Raw genomic sequence first — 15011 nt, 5'->3', positions numbered from 1 at the left:
AGTGGCGTGGGGCCAGGGCAGGCAGGGAGCCTGCCTTATCCTTGCTGCGCCACCAACCGGGAGCCACTCGTAGTAAGTTCCGCCCAGTGGGAGGCTACCCCCCAGCCCCCTCCCGGAACCAGGACCCCATACCCCACTCCTGTACCCTGAACCCCCTCCTGCACCCCAGCCCTGCACCCCATCCCAGAGCCAGCACCCCACACATCCTCCTGCACCGCAACACACTGCCCCAGCCCAGACCCTCCTCCTGCACCCAAATTCCCTCTCAGAGCTTGGACCCTTCTCCCACTCCTGCACTCCAACCCCCTTCCCCAGGCTCAGCCTCCCTCCCACACTGCAAACCCCTCTGCCCCAACCCAGCGCCCATACGCCCTCCCAACCCCCTGCCCCACCCCAGTGAAAGTGAGTGAGGGTGGGGGAGAGCGAGCAACGGGTGTGTGTGGTGGGAAATGGAGTGTGCAGGGCCTTGGGGAAGGGGCGGGGTAGATCCTGCATTGCCCTTAAATTCAAGAAGTGATTTGGGGCATAGAAAGGCTGGATACCAATGGCTTAATAAAATAAAAGGGGGGGGGGGAGTTACTCCATAAGCTCAGTGATTCACATCTGGTTGATTCAAAGTTTGGACTCCTTCCTACTCACCTGTATTTTAAGCACATGAAATTATTTAAATATGGTCTGCACCCAGGTGTCAATGTTCTCACCTAAAAAACCCAAAGACAATAGCGCTGCTCTCATGAGCAACCCTGACATAGCTAACAAGAGCAGAACGTTTCAGGAAGTATTACAGTTTCAAGCTCATGAGATATTAATCTAAAGGAATAAAAAAAAGGGGGGGGGGGGCACAGCGGCTTCTAGCCTGATTTTCAAAGTGGCTGAGAAACTCCCTGGCCACACTGATGCCAAAGAAACTGGGTGTGCTCAGAATGTCTGGGAAGTCTGCTCATTGAGTTTCATTGATGTTTTGATTGTATTCTTTTCCCTTTTACATTGTTTCACAAGAGGCAGTAAGACAGAAAAAGAAAAAAAACCCTGAAGCCGGTTCAAAACCTCTTTGCTACCGAAAGCACAAGTTAAGAGACCTTAAGTATTTTTGCCCCCCCCCCCCCTTTTTGGGGAGGTGGGTAGTGAGGGAAAGGTGTGAGAGAGAGGAGGAAAGTAATATTGTGCTCCAGTAGCTTGATAGATTTAAGGTGCCCAAAGCCTTTCCTAGGACTTGCTCTTCTCATAAGTACCTTTGCATCTGGACTGCTGAAGTTGCAACCCCATTCTGCACATCTCCTTGCCCAAACTGACTATACACTGGCTGGCCAGCAGGAACAGGTGCACCAGAGGTTGGTGGGGGTGCTCCAGATGTAGGGGGAGCTCTTAACGTACCTAGGAATACACAGAGAGAAATATTAATTGCAGAGATTACCTCACAAATCTACCAGCACTGACCAGGTACCCACAAAACTACGAGAAACAAGACTCCATATGCAAGAGGAGATTAATGATTTGTGAACAAAGGCGGTATCTACACTGACCTTTCACCATTGCTGAAGCATCAGTGCAGGTCCATTTATAGCAACAGTGAAAGCCTTAGCATGAACAGGATGCCAGCACTTTTGGCCACAGTGTTGTCTACTTCCACTCAGAAGAGGTCTCGATGATATTCGGTTAAGTCTCAGCAGTGGAAGTTCACCAGTGGTAGCATTGACCAAAGAGTCAGCTAAAGACAAGGCCCAAATGTCCATCATCCTTTCAGTAACAGTGGTGTGACTCCCTTTATGCTAGTGGCTAAATTATTTTCAAACCCAAGGAAGGGAAATGATCAGGTGGGACCTTATGTCAACATTGGGTCACTTTTCCCCGTACACACTGGCATATGAAAAGCATTTGCTGAAACCATTTACAAAATTGTTTCCTGGAACTATATTTTTTGTAATATAACTGGGAACAACATGTCTAAATTGAAGTTTTTGGAAACTGAATAGTGGTTAACAGACAGTCTCACATTTGTTAGATCAAACTGTTTCAGTTGCAGTGTGGACATAATTGTGCAGCGAAACTAAATCTGTTTTCCCTATCAGTCCTCCAGCACATAGGAAGATGCCAAAGAAGTGTTTGCAGTGTCTACTTCCAAAACAGAATGCACAAGCATAGGTTTGGTATGATCACATTGACAAACACACTTATGGATACTAAATAGCACAATCAAGACAACTAGTCACAAAAAACATGTATTTGTATTATTATACATATGACTAGATGCAGATGACTTAAAACATAAAATTGCTATATCAGATCAGACCACTAGTAGTATCCTGACAGTGGCCAGTACCAGATATTTCATACTATGCTGCTAGTATCCCCATAATGGAGTTATGAAATAAAGTGCCATAGGGGAAGCTATTTTTCAATCCCAGGAAGTTGTTTTTGGCACACAATCAAGACGGGCTTATACTCATACATTTTATTCTGCCTATATAAGCATGATCTTATTTTAATTTACTATGCACCTGGCTTCAGAGATAGCATGGAATAAGTTCTATGAGCTAATTATGACTTATGTGAACAAGTTTTTTCCTTTATAAGTTTTAAATGAGTTGCCAAAATCTCACTGAATGCCCTATTTGCCTTGCCACACAATACCAAGAACAAAGGGACATTTAAATTTACTTTCTATACTATTTGTTTTTTATATACCTCCAATAAGTCACATCTCATTTGTCTCCTCTCTAAACTAAACAGTCCTAACACTTTTTATCTTTTCTTCCCATACAGAAATCCCTCCAGGCCTCTAATTGTTTGAGTTGCTCATTTGAGCCCCTTCTATTTCTGCTATATCTTTTTTTGAGATGGGTGACTATTGTCTTAAAGTTTCTTAAATGAAATTAAGTGCCATTTTTGGAGTCTCCTTCCCATAAGGGAACAGTCTCTTTGCAAAACTGTTAGGAACTGTGGGATACAACCTTACCTTGGGTCTATCCCATGCATCTGAAAAGCATATCTAAACTGATTCCTAGAAGGGGATAGTGGGACTGCTCTAATGTCAGCATAGTTTAAAATGCATAAACTCGTTAAATGAAATTTTCAAAGGTGATTTAACTTTGTTGACAGAACTCAGTCTCTTGCAAATACATCAACGCTAGTTATGAATGTATTTCTTTAATCGTTTCCTTGCAATTGCTCCAAGAAATCACTGGAAAATATTTACTTTAAAATTGCTCTTGGCCAATATTATCTGGAAATATTAGTGTCACCGCTAAAGCCCCTCTGTCCACCATTATCCTCAGCTAAAGACATTACCCTTTTGCAATACAGACCCCATTGGGGCATTTCATTTACTATCTACACTGTCCTGAGACCAAAGATACTTTGACAAAAATCTCAATCTCTCTTTATAGTGAAATTGTTTTAGTGGGTTAGCCCCAATTTTGACCTCATAGTGCCCTAAACTTAGGATAGACAATCAAACATAGCTGTAGTTCAGTCTAAATCAGGCAATCATCAGGAATTTCTGCTAAGACTCTTTCTTTATACCCTGTGTGTGTTTCTGTAGGGCTGCCAGGGAGTAGAACAGTGAGGATACCATCAACCTGCAACCGAGTAGCAAAGTGCATATTCACCACTTCCTTGAAACAAAATGCTCAGATCAAATGTGAATGGAACAGATTTCACAAAGACACTTAGCAGAGAAACTATTTTTTGCTGTATGGACAGCAGGACGCCAACATCACAAACACTCCCCCACAGAAGACACCATTTACCTATGAAGTTAGGTGCAAGAGTAGGAGTGTCAGAGTTGAGAGAAACAGGAGAGCCCTTCGAAGGGAACCCCAAGGAAGAAAAGTAACCTGGAAAGACAAAACACACCATCAAGTAAAGCCTGAGACACAGTACTCAGAAGTGAACTTGACAACGCCAGCTGAAGTCAGTTTGCTTTAGAGCAGAGAAACTCATGGAGATGTAGCATGGTTCTATTTGTTATACCCCACAAATCCTGAAATATTCCCTATACTCTGCTACTCCATATTACTATGCTATTGTCTAGAAAACGTACTACCAATGGGCAACACCTCACCATTGTAGATAGTGCAGGCTTAACTAGTATTGACCCTGGTCAACATCAAGTATTCCAGCAGCAACATGGCATTCAGAGAACTCTGTAGGACTGCTTTTCCCAGGAAAAAACCTTGTCAGAAAAGCAACCATCTCCTATGAAACATTCATACAAGCTCAGCCCATGATAGGTTTATTTCACTAACAAGAACTAGCTATTGCTCAGTCAGTAGCGAGACATCATGTCTTTATCCTACTTACAATGAAAACTAGTGGCATGGCACCTCTTCTACTCTGCTATCAACTGGGACTATCACTACTATAAAAGTCAGATCAGAAAATGGGATTTCTCCTCTAAAAGCATGGCATAGCAGCCACCTTTTTAGATCCTTTGCTACTGTTTTTTAAATGTAGTCCCAACTGCAATTCTGAAGTTACATGGTGCTAAATTTCTGCCAGCCCCTTACGATTCTGGACTGGCCTATGGCCTCTACATCATGCAGAGCAAATGAATCCTACCACCATTATGTGAGATACACCTTTGTATGCGGTAGGGAGGAGAAGAGATGGCCAGACAGCTGGCCGAAAAAAGGAAGAATGAGAGAAGGAAGTTGGCCAGCTCCAGAAGGTAATGCAAGCAGCAGAGCAAGGGAGAGGTTGCTGGGAAAACCAACCCACCTCTTGAATCCTTTTAAAGTTGCCTGCATTTAAAGTCATATATATGGCTGCACTTTTATCAGGTCCCTGATAATAAAATACCAAGTTAAAAAAAAAAATCGATGAAGTACTTAACCCTCAGCTAAAGTTTCAGGAATATGTGTCAGTGCCAGTAGTTTCATGTCCCTCAGACTAAGGATCCGTTCATCTAATTTAAATTCACTATAACTTCATCTGTCCTCCCCTGATGCTGTGTTGCTTGTCTCCCTCCATTATCTCATGTCTGGCAGTTATAGGAACAAATGTCCACTTCTGGATGTTATGTTAATACTCAGAGCATCCTATATTTCTTCTCTCCTCCTCCCCAGTCATATATAAGCTTTTTAAAAGAGCTAGTCAATTTCACGCCAGTGAGAAGTGCTGGACTGATAGATTAAAGGCTTTGGTCCCTGGAACTATCTGCAAAAGTGGTACAGTATACACAATCAGGTAATTCAAGCATCCTTCACATCATCCCACTAATATGCTTCCACTATAACCTGAGAGAACCACCTCTAAGCAGGACATGGAAAGTAGCCCCCATGCCCCATTTAATCACTGGTCTGATCTTTATTGTAAAATGGTATTTTGGGATTTGGGCCTCTGTCCACTGGGAACAGGTCAGACCAAACTCATTGCACTTCGACCAACCAACAGCCATCAGATATTGACTCCTTTCAGTCACTATTGACCTGAGCTGGTTTTGTTCTGGTGATCTAGAGGCAAAAAGGTTCATATTCCATTGCCACCAATTTACTGAGGCATTCAGTATCTTAGATTTTTGCGAATAATATTTCGGCTACATCTGTAATTGAGCAGTGTTTTATTGCTAGTGCAACCAAAACAGAACTCAGCGGAAAGGGGTAAAAATAAAAACAGCCACTGGTCTTGAAAAGAGAAGTACTTTCATGCCTTACAATCACTGTAATATCAGACAGGAAGCCACTTGGCAGTTTCATTTCATAGACATCAAAAGGAGTGAACAGAGAATATGTTATCTTTCCCCCCAGAACTAACTTCCAGACACTGATTACAGTAAAAAGACAAACATTAAAACTTTCCATAGTGGTCCCTAACAAAAATTGAACTACTGTCATCTTAATAGAAGTGATTTCAATCATGCACACAATGTGTTACACTATTAAAAGGTGAAGGGCTGAAGGCTGTCAGTGGTTGATATATTAAGTACCTATGCCCAGGGTGACAGAATTTTAGCCCTAGGAGTCCAACTCTTTACAGACTTAAAAGGTAATATTTTCAAATTGTTTTATGAAAAGCAAATTAAAAACATGAAAATTAAGCTTCTCTTATTCAGTTTCTTCCCCTCTATCATACCATATAGCAGAATTGCTCTTTAGTTGCTTACCTGCTGACACTGAATTATTTTGTTACAACAGCATTTGTTTTGCAGATGGAGAAAAACATTAGACCTGCCTTGCAAACACATGCAAAATAAAAGCAGATCTAATTTTGACTATCCTTAACAGTATCCATTTAAATTGGTAACATTTATTTATTACACATGTGGCCACACTATTACCAGTCATTTCACCAACAATACCACAGACTGCATGCTCTCATCTTTCGGGAGCGAGAGTGAGCCACAGGTTTTTTCTGCAGATGAATATGGAGCTGCCTCAGTCACATGGCCTGTTATCAGTCTATTACTGCTCACAATCCAAGCTTAGCATGGAAACTGTCCTGTGCATTCTTGCTCCTGGAACACATGAGTGGGGAACTATAGAGAACAAGCTGCCATTGGGCCGTCTCAACATTTAATTTGTGGGCTACTAAAAAAGTTTAAGTCCTAATGAGCTGGTCAAATGGCTTCTATGCAACCAAATGATAAGCAACACTGTGAGGCTGCACCACAAGAAAACCCACTTTTTACCTTGACTTCTGAAGAGTTAGCATACAGTATTGTTCATATTAAAGAGAAGTTGTACCATAAAATATTCATTTAGCTAACAGTAGGCCATCAGTTCTGGAAAAGCTTTCCCAATGCACTCAAACTCACAGGCTATTAAGTTCCTAAGTCTTGATTAAGAGTACCTTGTGGAGGGGCTGGCTGCTGATATCCTGGCAGCGGACCATTGTAAGCGCCATACTGAGAATGATGAACTCCAGACATTTGCTGCACTCCATAACCAGACTGTTGGTATCCCTGATATCCAGGCTGAGGCTGCCCATAAGGAAGCCCTGTGTGAGCTTGCTGGTTTACACTCATTGTGTTCACATCCCCAAGCTAGTCTCACCTGCAAGGAAAAAAGAACACAATTAGAAAAAAATAGTCTAAAAAGCATCCCTTGCTATGAAAGCAGCTGAGCGGGAGCTGGCCTGCTAATAACCGTGAGATGCTAGAGAAGGAAATGCATTAGTAAGTGTCTCACTTGCCTTCAGGGTGGATAAAAATCAATGATTTTTTTTTATTTAAATTGGATTTTTTTGATAAAATGCTTTTTGAGGAAAAACCTATCTAAAGATAGTGCTTCGAAATGCCTCAAACAATACTTAGCATTTCTGTAGCACTGTAGAATTATTAAACCTCACACCACCTATAAAGAGAGAGACAGGTATCCACCCATTTCAGACAGAGAAACTAAAGGAATACAGGTGTCATGCCCAAGATTAACTAATCACTAGCAGAAATGGAATCAGTAATCAACAGTTCCTGACTCCCAGCCCTGTGCTCAGTATGTTAGGTCTTGCTTCCTTGACACAAATGGATGTACACTAATTACCTCAGAGTACAAAGGATTCAGAATCCAGAATAGGGTCAAGATGACATTTTAAAATAAACTGGACAGTAATTTAAATCCTAATTATCTCTATAATGAAATAAGTAAATAACATTTAAAATGACAAACGCTCAAGGGAGACCTAAGACTGAAGTTGAATGAACCTCAAGCTAGGAGAGATGCATGAACAGAGTTACATGAGGGCCAGAACCGGAATAGCAGGGAATGACCGGAATAAGAGCACAGTGCTATGATGGAGTTGTGAGAGGAAGCTTGCAGAATGGAGGGACTCTTCATTCCTCGCTTTCACGCACATTAAAAATCCACTAACTTTCTCTTAATACAATACAAAGTAGGCAGCACTTCAATACTCTGGTGACAGACACAATACACAAATCAGAGCCAGACATGCTGGTGAGAACTTGCTCCAGAGAGAGCTTGTGGACCACTTCGTGCTTGGTTCACAGACAACAGACAGCAGAGGACCCCACTGTTATTTTACATTAATATACTGGTCGTGTAACCTTCTTATATATACCATATTTGCTACAGGACCTTGTTTACTGCCTTACAGTTAAGGTTGCAATAACTTAGTAGTATGCTGTTGTAAAAAAAAAAAAAAATACAAGTGCCTGAAAGCCAGAAAATTCAAAGATAAGATCACAGTTATATAAAAATTGTGGAAAGTAGATTTGGGTATACCAAAGAGCTTTAGCTTTGCCCCTCATATCCTTGCCACCCCATACCCCATCTGTGTGAGGGAGTACCATGTGTGGCCACGGCTACACTAGAAAAAGAGATTTAAACACGTTTTAGCTAACGTTAAAAATCTAGACAGATGATGCAGATGTAATTTTAACATGTGTTAGCTGGTTGAGGTAAACTCTAATGGGGAATGTAGGGATTACCTCAACCAGCTAACATGTTGTAACAGCAACTGTTTTGATTACTTTAGGATTTTGACATGTGTTAGCTAATGTGTTTAAATACCTATTATCCTAGTGAAGACAAGGCCTATGACAGCTATCACAGCTTGCTGACATGTTAAATCCAGGGTCCCTAAACTCAACTAGGAAGCCAAGTGACTGGGGAGATCTTAGCTGCCATATGCAAAAATGTTTCCTGAGAAGTAACTGTAGTTCTTTGAGTAGAGCATCTGTATAGATACAAATTCTTAAAGATCCATACAGACCATATGCAAAGGAGAATGGGATATTACATCTGCAGTCAAGCCATGACCACAGTATAGTTAGCCTGATCACAATGCTGTAGTAAATTTTAATGTATTTGTGGCTGCTGGGAGTCCACCACTGAGAATGTTAAAGGGATAAAACATTCCCATTTTAATGCTTGATATGATAAAAACACTAGGTAGCAATTTAAATAGGAAGTTGGCGTAGGAGTTGGAAGGTATTTGGTTTGCATATGAAGTATAAATAATAGTACTATTGTCATGCACCTTTCATTGAAGAAACTCAGTTCTCACTGTAACGTTATATAAATCGTTCCCTCTCCCCACAAAGAATCCATAAAGGCAAAAAATTAGCATGTGCTTTATTATCCTTCATGTTTGAAGGCAGCCTATAGGTTTTTAGGGAAAAAACTGCACTTGTATTTTGTATATTGGAAATCTGCATTAGCAACTTCTGTATCAAAAACACTTAAACATGGCTAATCACTTTACTACTCGCTACTAGCTACACAGAATTCCATTACGCAGCTTTGATGCTAACACTGTCACATCTAAACAGTGGTCATTACTGACAATCACTAGGTTACTTCAGTTTCTTGTAAGACATCCCAATAAATGAGAAGTGGGCTGTAGCCCACGAAAGCTTATCCTCAAATAAATTTGTTAGTCTCTAAGGTGCCACAAGTACTCCTGTTCTTTTTGCGGATACAGACTAACACGGCTGCTACTCTGAAACCAATTAAGCAGATTCCACTATAATAAGTTTGTGCACATTAATCTCTTCCATCCCAAACCTGTAGTTTATACAGTATTGAACTGGCAAAGGCTATAGGATGCAGGGGCAGAAGATAACATGCGTGCACAATATACAATCATGTTGCTGTGTAACAGCAGATGAAGGAGAAATGTAGAGAGACTTGGTGGGCAAATCCCTCTCTCTTACACTTAATCATTGATTCTTTAACATCTGCACAGAGCAGACTGAAATTCAGTTTAAGTTCTTGTCTAAGAAAAATCTACATAGTAAACTGCATGAAACAGTTTTCATCAATGAGTCCCTTACACTGGTTATTGAAAATGGTTTACATATTAGTTGAGAGGAGACAAAACTATTGTCAGTTCCCTTTCAGAACTGAAAATGGACTTGTTCCCACCAGTCTTGATCACCTTTCTGAAAGGGACGGAGGGAAAGGAAATAACAGGAATAAAAGCCCTTCCTTCAGTAAGGTTCTGGCACCATTTCTATTGCTCCCATTTTCAACAGGGACAAGACCTCTACTTCCAGCAGTTTCTTGTGAGAGGGATCCCGGAAAAGGGAAGCAGAGGCTGTATTCTGACATGGCCTTGAACTGAAGGGAGTATCCCCATTCAATCTTCAAGACCCAGCGATCCAAAGAAATTGCTTCCCATGTCTGAAAAAACAGGACCACCGTGTTCTCCAAATGGAAGAAGAGTGAGGATCTGGATCTTCAGTGATTGATTCAGAGCATCTCTTGAGCATTCTCAGGCATGCTTTGGTGCAGCAGTACTTGTTGCTGAAAGAGCCACTGTGAAATATCTTTGCTTCCTCCAAAAAGGTCAGAAAGGATTCTTAGACTGCATATGAATCAGGACTACAGAGGATTATGCCTTCTGGTCAACCATATCAAATTTGACTCCTTGTTTTCAGGGCTGGGTTGACACTTAAGCATTACATATAACACTTGCAATCAAGATCAGGCAGACTTGGGCTAGAAATATAGAAAAACCAACTTAGATACCTCTCTCAGGACCAAATATATAGAATCAAGCTTCCTAGAAACCTGAAGCAGCAATGGCAGAAGGATTTCAGACTTCTCTGGCCAGTTTAAGCAAGTCCTCTGAAAAGACTGAACTACTGCCTCCTTCAGCTCCAAGTTGTCAAATAAATATGCGACTTCCTGGTCAAAGCCATTAGTATAATCGCCAGAGCTACAGTCTACTTCCAGAGCTATGTTCTGGAAAATCTTGGTGTCAATTAGAAGAGAAAATGAAGCAGTTGAGAGCTTTTTCAAGGGATGAGGTAGAATGGGCACTTCCTAGGACTGTCCTACTAGCTCCTCAGTAAGTATCTGACAGCACATCATAACACTACTGATCCAGGAAAAGATCAAGCAATCCATGAAAGAGCCTTCACTTTCTTTGGAGGAAATGATGTGTGTGTCTTGTATTCACCTCTAGTTGTAAAAACTGCTAAAGCAGGTATAAGACAATAAGGCCAAAATATCTCAAGGCAGACCATAACCAGAATGTTCTCCCTCTGGGTATGATTTAAAGTCTAAGGTGGCACCAGAGGATCCAAAAATACTCATGCATGCCTGAACTGAACCACACTTGAGGCAGAGGCATGGCAGAGTGAAGGAACTGGTTTTCCTCAGATCAGAGAAGTCCATGGCATGAATTTTTATCCCATAGAAACAGTGAAATTCACAGATTTGATAACAGCATAAGTCTGCTTCAGAACTGATGTTTCCATGGTGCCAACTGCTCATCTGCAGAAAAGAAAACCTTTCTGGAGAAAATCTTGAGAGAAGCGATCTGACGGATCCTGAAATTCAAGGCTTAACACCAAGGAAGGTTCCAGGTCAGTCCACAATCCTCTCCACTAGAGCCTTGAGAGGGGGTCAGCTCCTATATATGTCTGGTCAGAGAGATCTGACCAGCCCAGATCCATCCGAGGAACCAACTGCATCTTTGTGGCAGTATCTCTTTTTCTTATTGGACAGCTTATTGGAATTGCTGGAATCGCAGATGGTGTTTTCTCTATCCAAAGATTCTGACCCTAAATCAATGGAACTTGTTACTTGTTCTTTTAGAGCAGGGGTTGGCAACCTTTCAGAAGTGGTGTGCCGAGTCTTCGTTTATTCACTCTAATTTAAGGTTTCACGTGCCAGTAACACATTTTAACGTTTTTAGGTCTCTTTCCGTAAGTCTATAATACAGGGGTAGGCAACCTGCGGCACGTGTGCCGAAGGTGGCACGCGAACTGGTTTTCAGTGGCACTCACACTGCCCGGGTCCTGGCCACCAGTCTGGGGGCTCTGCATTTTAATTTAATTTTAAATGAAGCTTCTTAAACATTTTAAAAGCCTTATTTACTTTACATACAACAATAGTTTAGTTATATATTATAGATTTATAGAAAGAGACCTTCTAAAAACATTAAAATGTATTACTGGCATGCGAAACCTTAAATTAGAGTGAATAAATGAAGATTCGGCACACCACTTCTGAAAGGTTGCCGACCCCTGCTATAATATATAACTAAACTATTGTTGTATGTAAAGTAAATAAGGTTTTTAAAACGTTTAAGAAGCTTCATTTAAAATTAAATTAAAATTCAGAGACCCCTGGATTGGTGGCCAGGACCCGGGCACTGTGAGTGCCACTGAAAATCAGCTCGCGTGCTGCCTTTGGCATGTGTGCCATAGGTTGCCTATCCCTGAACTAGAGCTCAACTAATAGATTCTCTCCTGGACTACAACAAAAACAGTAGAGCTGGACAGAATCTCCTTTCCAGGTAAGATACTTGTCTTGTGACTTTGAAAGCTCAGGTGCAGATGAGCCACCAGTGTTTCAAGCACTATGTCAATTACTTATACACCTCTACCCCAATATAACATGGTCTTTGAGAACCAAAAAAATCTTACCGCGTTATAGGTGAAACTGCATTATATCGAACTTGCTTTGGCCTCGAGCATTTCCATTATTAATAGTCAGCAAACATGCCCCATCTGACCCCCACCTACTTCCCACCCCCTTACTGACCCCTCAGAACCCCCACCCCATCCAACCCCCTCCGCAGACCTCCTGCCCCAACCACCCCTCTCAAGACCCCACCCCATCAAAGCCCCCCTGCTCCTTGTCCCCTGACCATCCCTTCCAGAGACCTCCCCTGACCGCCCCCTCCAGAGACCCCCGTCCCTAATCACCCCCAGGACTCCCATGCCCTATCCAATGCCCCCATTACCCGTCCCTTGACTGCCCCGCCCCCAGAACCTCCGAACCATCCAACCCCCCCGCTCCCTTGTCCCCTGACTCCCCCACCTGAGACCCTCTGCTTCTTATCCAACCCTTCAGTCACAGCCCAGCACTCTTAACACACCACTCAGAGCAGCGTGTTCTGCCCCCCAGAGCCCTGCTTTACCGCGTTATATTCAAATTCGTGTTATATCAGAGTACAGGTGTACTCTGAGCAAGTTTGGCTGAGACAATGCTTAAAGCAGCAGCAGGAGCAAGAAGTCCATCTACACTAGGGCACCCAATGTGGCTATCACCAGGGAAGCTGGACTACTGACTGGTGTTAGTAAGAATGGGATGTTTTTGCAAATTTTTCCTAGTGGAGACAAGATTTCTGGAGTTGTGCACACTTTAGAAAACTTGAAATAATTTTTCTGTGCCACTGCTGAAAAATATTTACAAAGCATTCTTCATGCAGATACACCCTATGGCAAAACCAAGTCACAGCAACCTCTTCCCTGACTCAGAAACCAGTTTCAAGGAAGTGAAAGACAAGAGCAACTTAGCAACACAATGCAACCGGATTCCAAGCCCCATTTAAGAGAGAGATTCTCTTCATTCCACACAATCTCCTTCTTAGAGACCACCTTAGTTTTGGGTCACACTTGCATTATCTCTTTTCTCCCTGCTTTTCCAAAATTAGTCTAAAACAAACAACAAGTAAATCCTATTCCCAGATCCGGACAGCTTTAGTCTGGATATCACTTAAAGAATTGCCAGGTCCCTCCCAACCCTAAAAAACCCGGCAGCTGAACGGTGCAATGCAAGTGCCGCAGCAAGAGTCCGGAGGATTACAGGAGATTAAGTGTTTCCGCCTGGGCTCTGGCCTTTGCGGCCGGTGAGACATTTGACAGTGAGCCTGTAACAACAAGGGCAGCAGCCCGGGCTGATGGGGCCGGGCCCGGCCCCCGCATCCGATTGGGGAGCGGGCGGCGCCCCTTTATTCAGCACCAGCGGGGCCTGCGGCCCAGCGGCGCGTCGCAGGGCAGACACCGACCGGCCGGTGCGAGCACAAGGAGGGGCGAGGAAGCGGCTTGGCAAGCGGGGCCCGACGTGAGCCACTGCCGGGGCGCGGCGCCTGTCAGCCCTCGACACAGCCCCGCCAGGCGCTCACGGGGGCCGCCTGGGCGCGGGGAGCCAGGCCCGAGCGCCCCCCCCACCCCCACAGACAGGCCGCACCCAGCCGGCCCCGCGGGAAAGGCCCCCGACCCTGTGCCGGGCTCTGCCCGGAGCCCCAGGCCCGCCCCACTCACCCGGCTGCTCCTGCTCGTCCCTCCCGGCGCCGCTGCCCCGGCTGCTCTCCGCCGCCAGGCCCCGCTTCCGGTTCCCGGCCCTGTCGCTCCCACCGGAAGTGCCCCCTCCTCGGCCTGCTCTCTGCCACGTCCTCACTCGCGGCCAACCCCCGGCGGCCGCGACGCCCAACCTCGCAAGACCCGGATGTTGCACAGGCGCCATGGGGCCGGGAGAGGCCGCGGGGCTTCCGGGTCCCACTCCCTCACATTGACGTCACAGGGCTTACGCGCCTCTGCGTCTGCTGGCTCCTCGGGGAACGCCCATGTCAATGACGTCACGGGAGAATGGAGCGAAACGCAGCCACGCCTGGGGAAGGATGGGGGACCTATGGGTGTCACAAGCTGCTCGCTCATTGGACCACATCGATGGGGTCACTTGCCCAATGAGGGTCACTCACCGTTGGGCCACAAGAACCACCTCATTAGCCACTCATCTAGTTGTCTGCAAGCTGCTCATCCATTGCAACACAAGCTCAATGAGTTCACGAGTCCCAGAGCCAATGGCCTCACTTGCCCAATGGGCCAGAAACCACCCTCTCACTGAATTGGCCATGAACTAACTTGGTGGGGTCACCAGCTGGTTAATAGGCCACACCACCAGTCAACAAGCCCAATGGGGTTACCAGCCTCTTACCCTATGGGACACACAAGTCCAAATGGGGCCATGGTGGCCACAAGCTGCTAGCCCAATGGGGCCAAGGACAGCTGAGAGCCGCTCACCCAATGAAGTGACAGCAGCCATGATCTCAGAGTGGCTGTGATGGTCATGAAAACGGTCACAGCAGCCATTTTTATGGGCTCAATTATATGAACGTTTTTGAGTTTTTGTTGCACTGCTACACAACAGTTCTTTGGTAAGGTGTAGTCCGTTATATGATCACAACACAACATGGCATTGCAGCAAAACATCATTGTGCAACAAAAGGGTGTGCTGATTTTTTGGCAGTATAATGTGTCGGTGGCACATTAAAATATCACACAAAACCACACTGCCAATTTCACATCAAAATGTAAT

At 44.1% G+C, this 15011-nt stretch overlaps 1 protein-coding gene across 4 annotated transcripts in view; it reads right to left on the bottom strand.

Annotated features, from left to right (window-relative positions):
• SEC24C (SEC24 homolog C, COPII coat complex component) overlaps window positions 1-14109 on the bottom strand; it is a 63865-nt gene extending 49756 nt beyond the window's left edge. For 2 of the 4 annotated variants that reach the window (XM_045023245.1, XM_045023246.1), the window contains exons 1-4: window positions 13958-14109; window positions 6790-6992; window positions 3750-3836; window positions 1233-1374 (exon numbers count right to left, since the gene is read on the bottom strand). In XM_045023245.1, coding sequence (XP_044879180.1) covers window positions 1233-1374; window positions 3750-3836; window positions 6790-6964 — 404 coding nt within the window. In that variant the 5' untranslated portion in view covers window positions 6965-6992; window positions 13958-14109. The remainder of the gene's footprint in view (window positions 1-1232; window positions 1375-3749; window positions 3837-6789; window positions 6993-13957) is intronic. The other 2 variants (XM_045023247.1, XM_045023248.1) reach the window with 1 other exon arrangement.
• Window positions 14110-15011: the final 902 nt, after the last annotated feature.

Source organism: Mauremys mutica, chromosome 7 (genome assembly GCF_020497125.1).
Source record: "Mauremys mutica isolate MM-2020 ecotype Southern chromosome 7, ASM2049712v1, whole genome shotgun sequence".
In the NCBI taxonomy this organism is placed as follows: domain Eukaryota; kingdom Metazoa; phylum Chordata; order Testudines; family Geoemydidae; genus Mauremys; species Mauremys mutica.
Note: the sequence above shows the minus strand (reverse complement) of the source record. Positions and strands in the feature narration are given on the sequence as shown.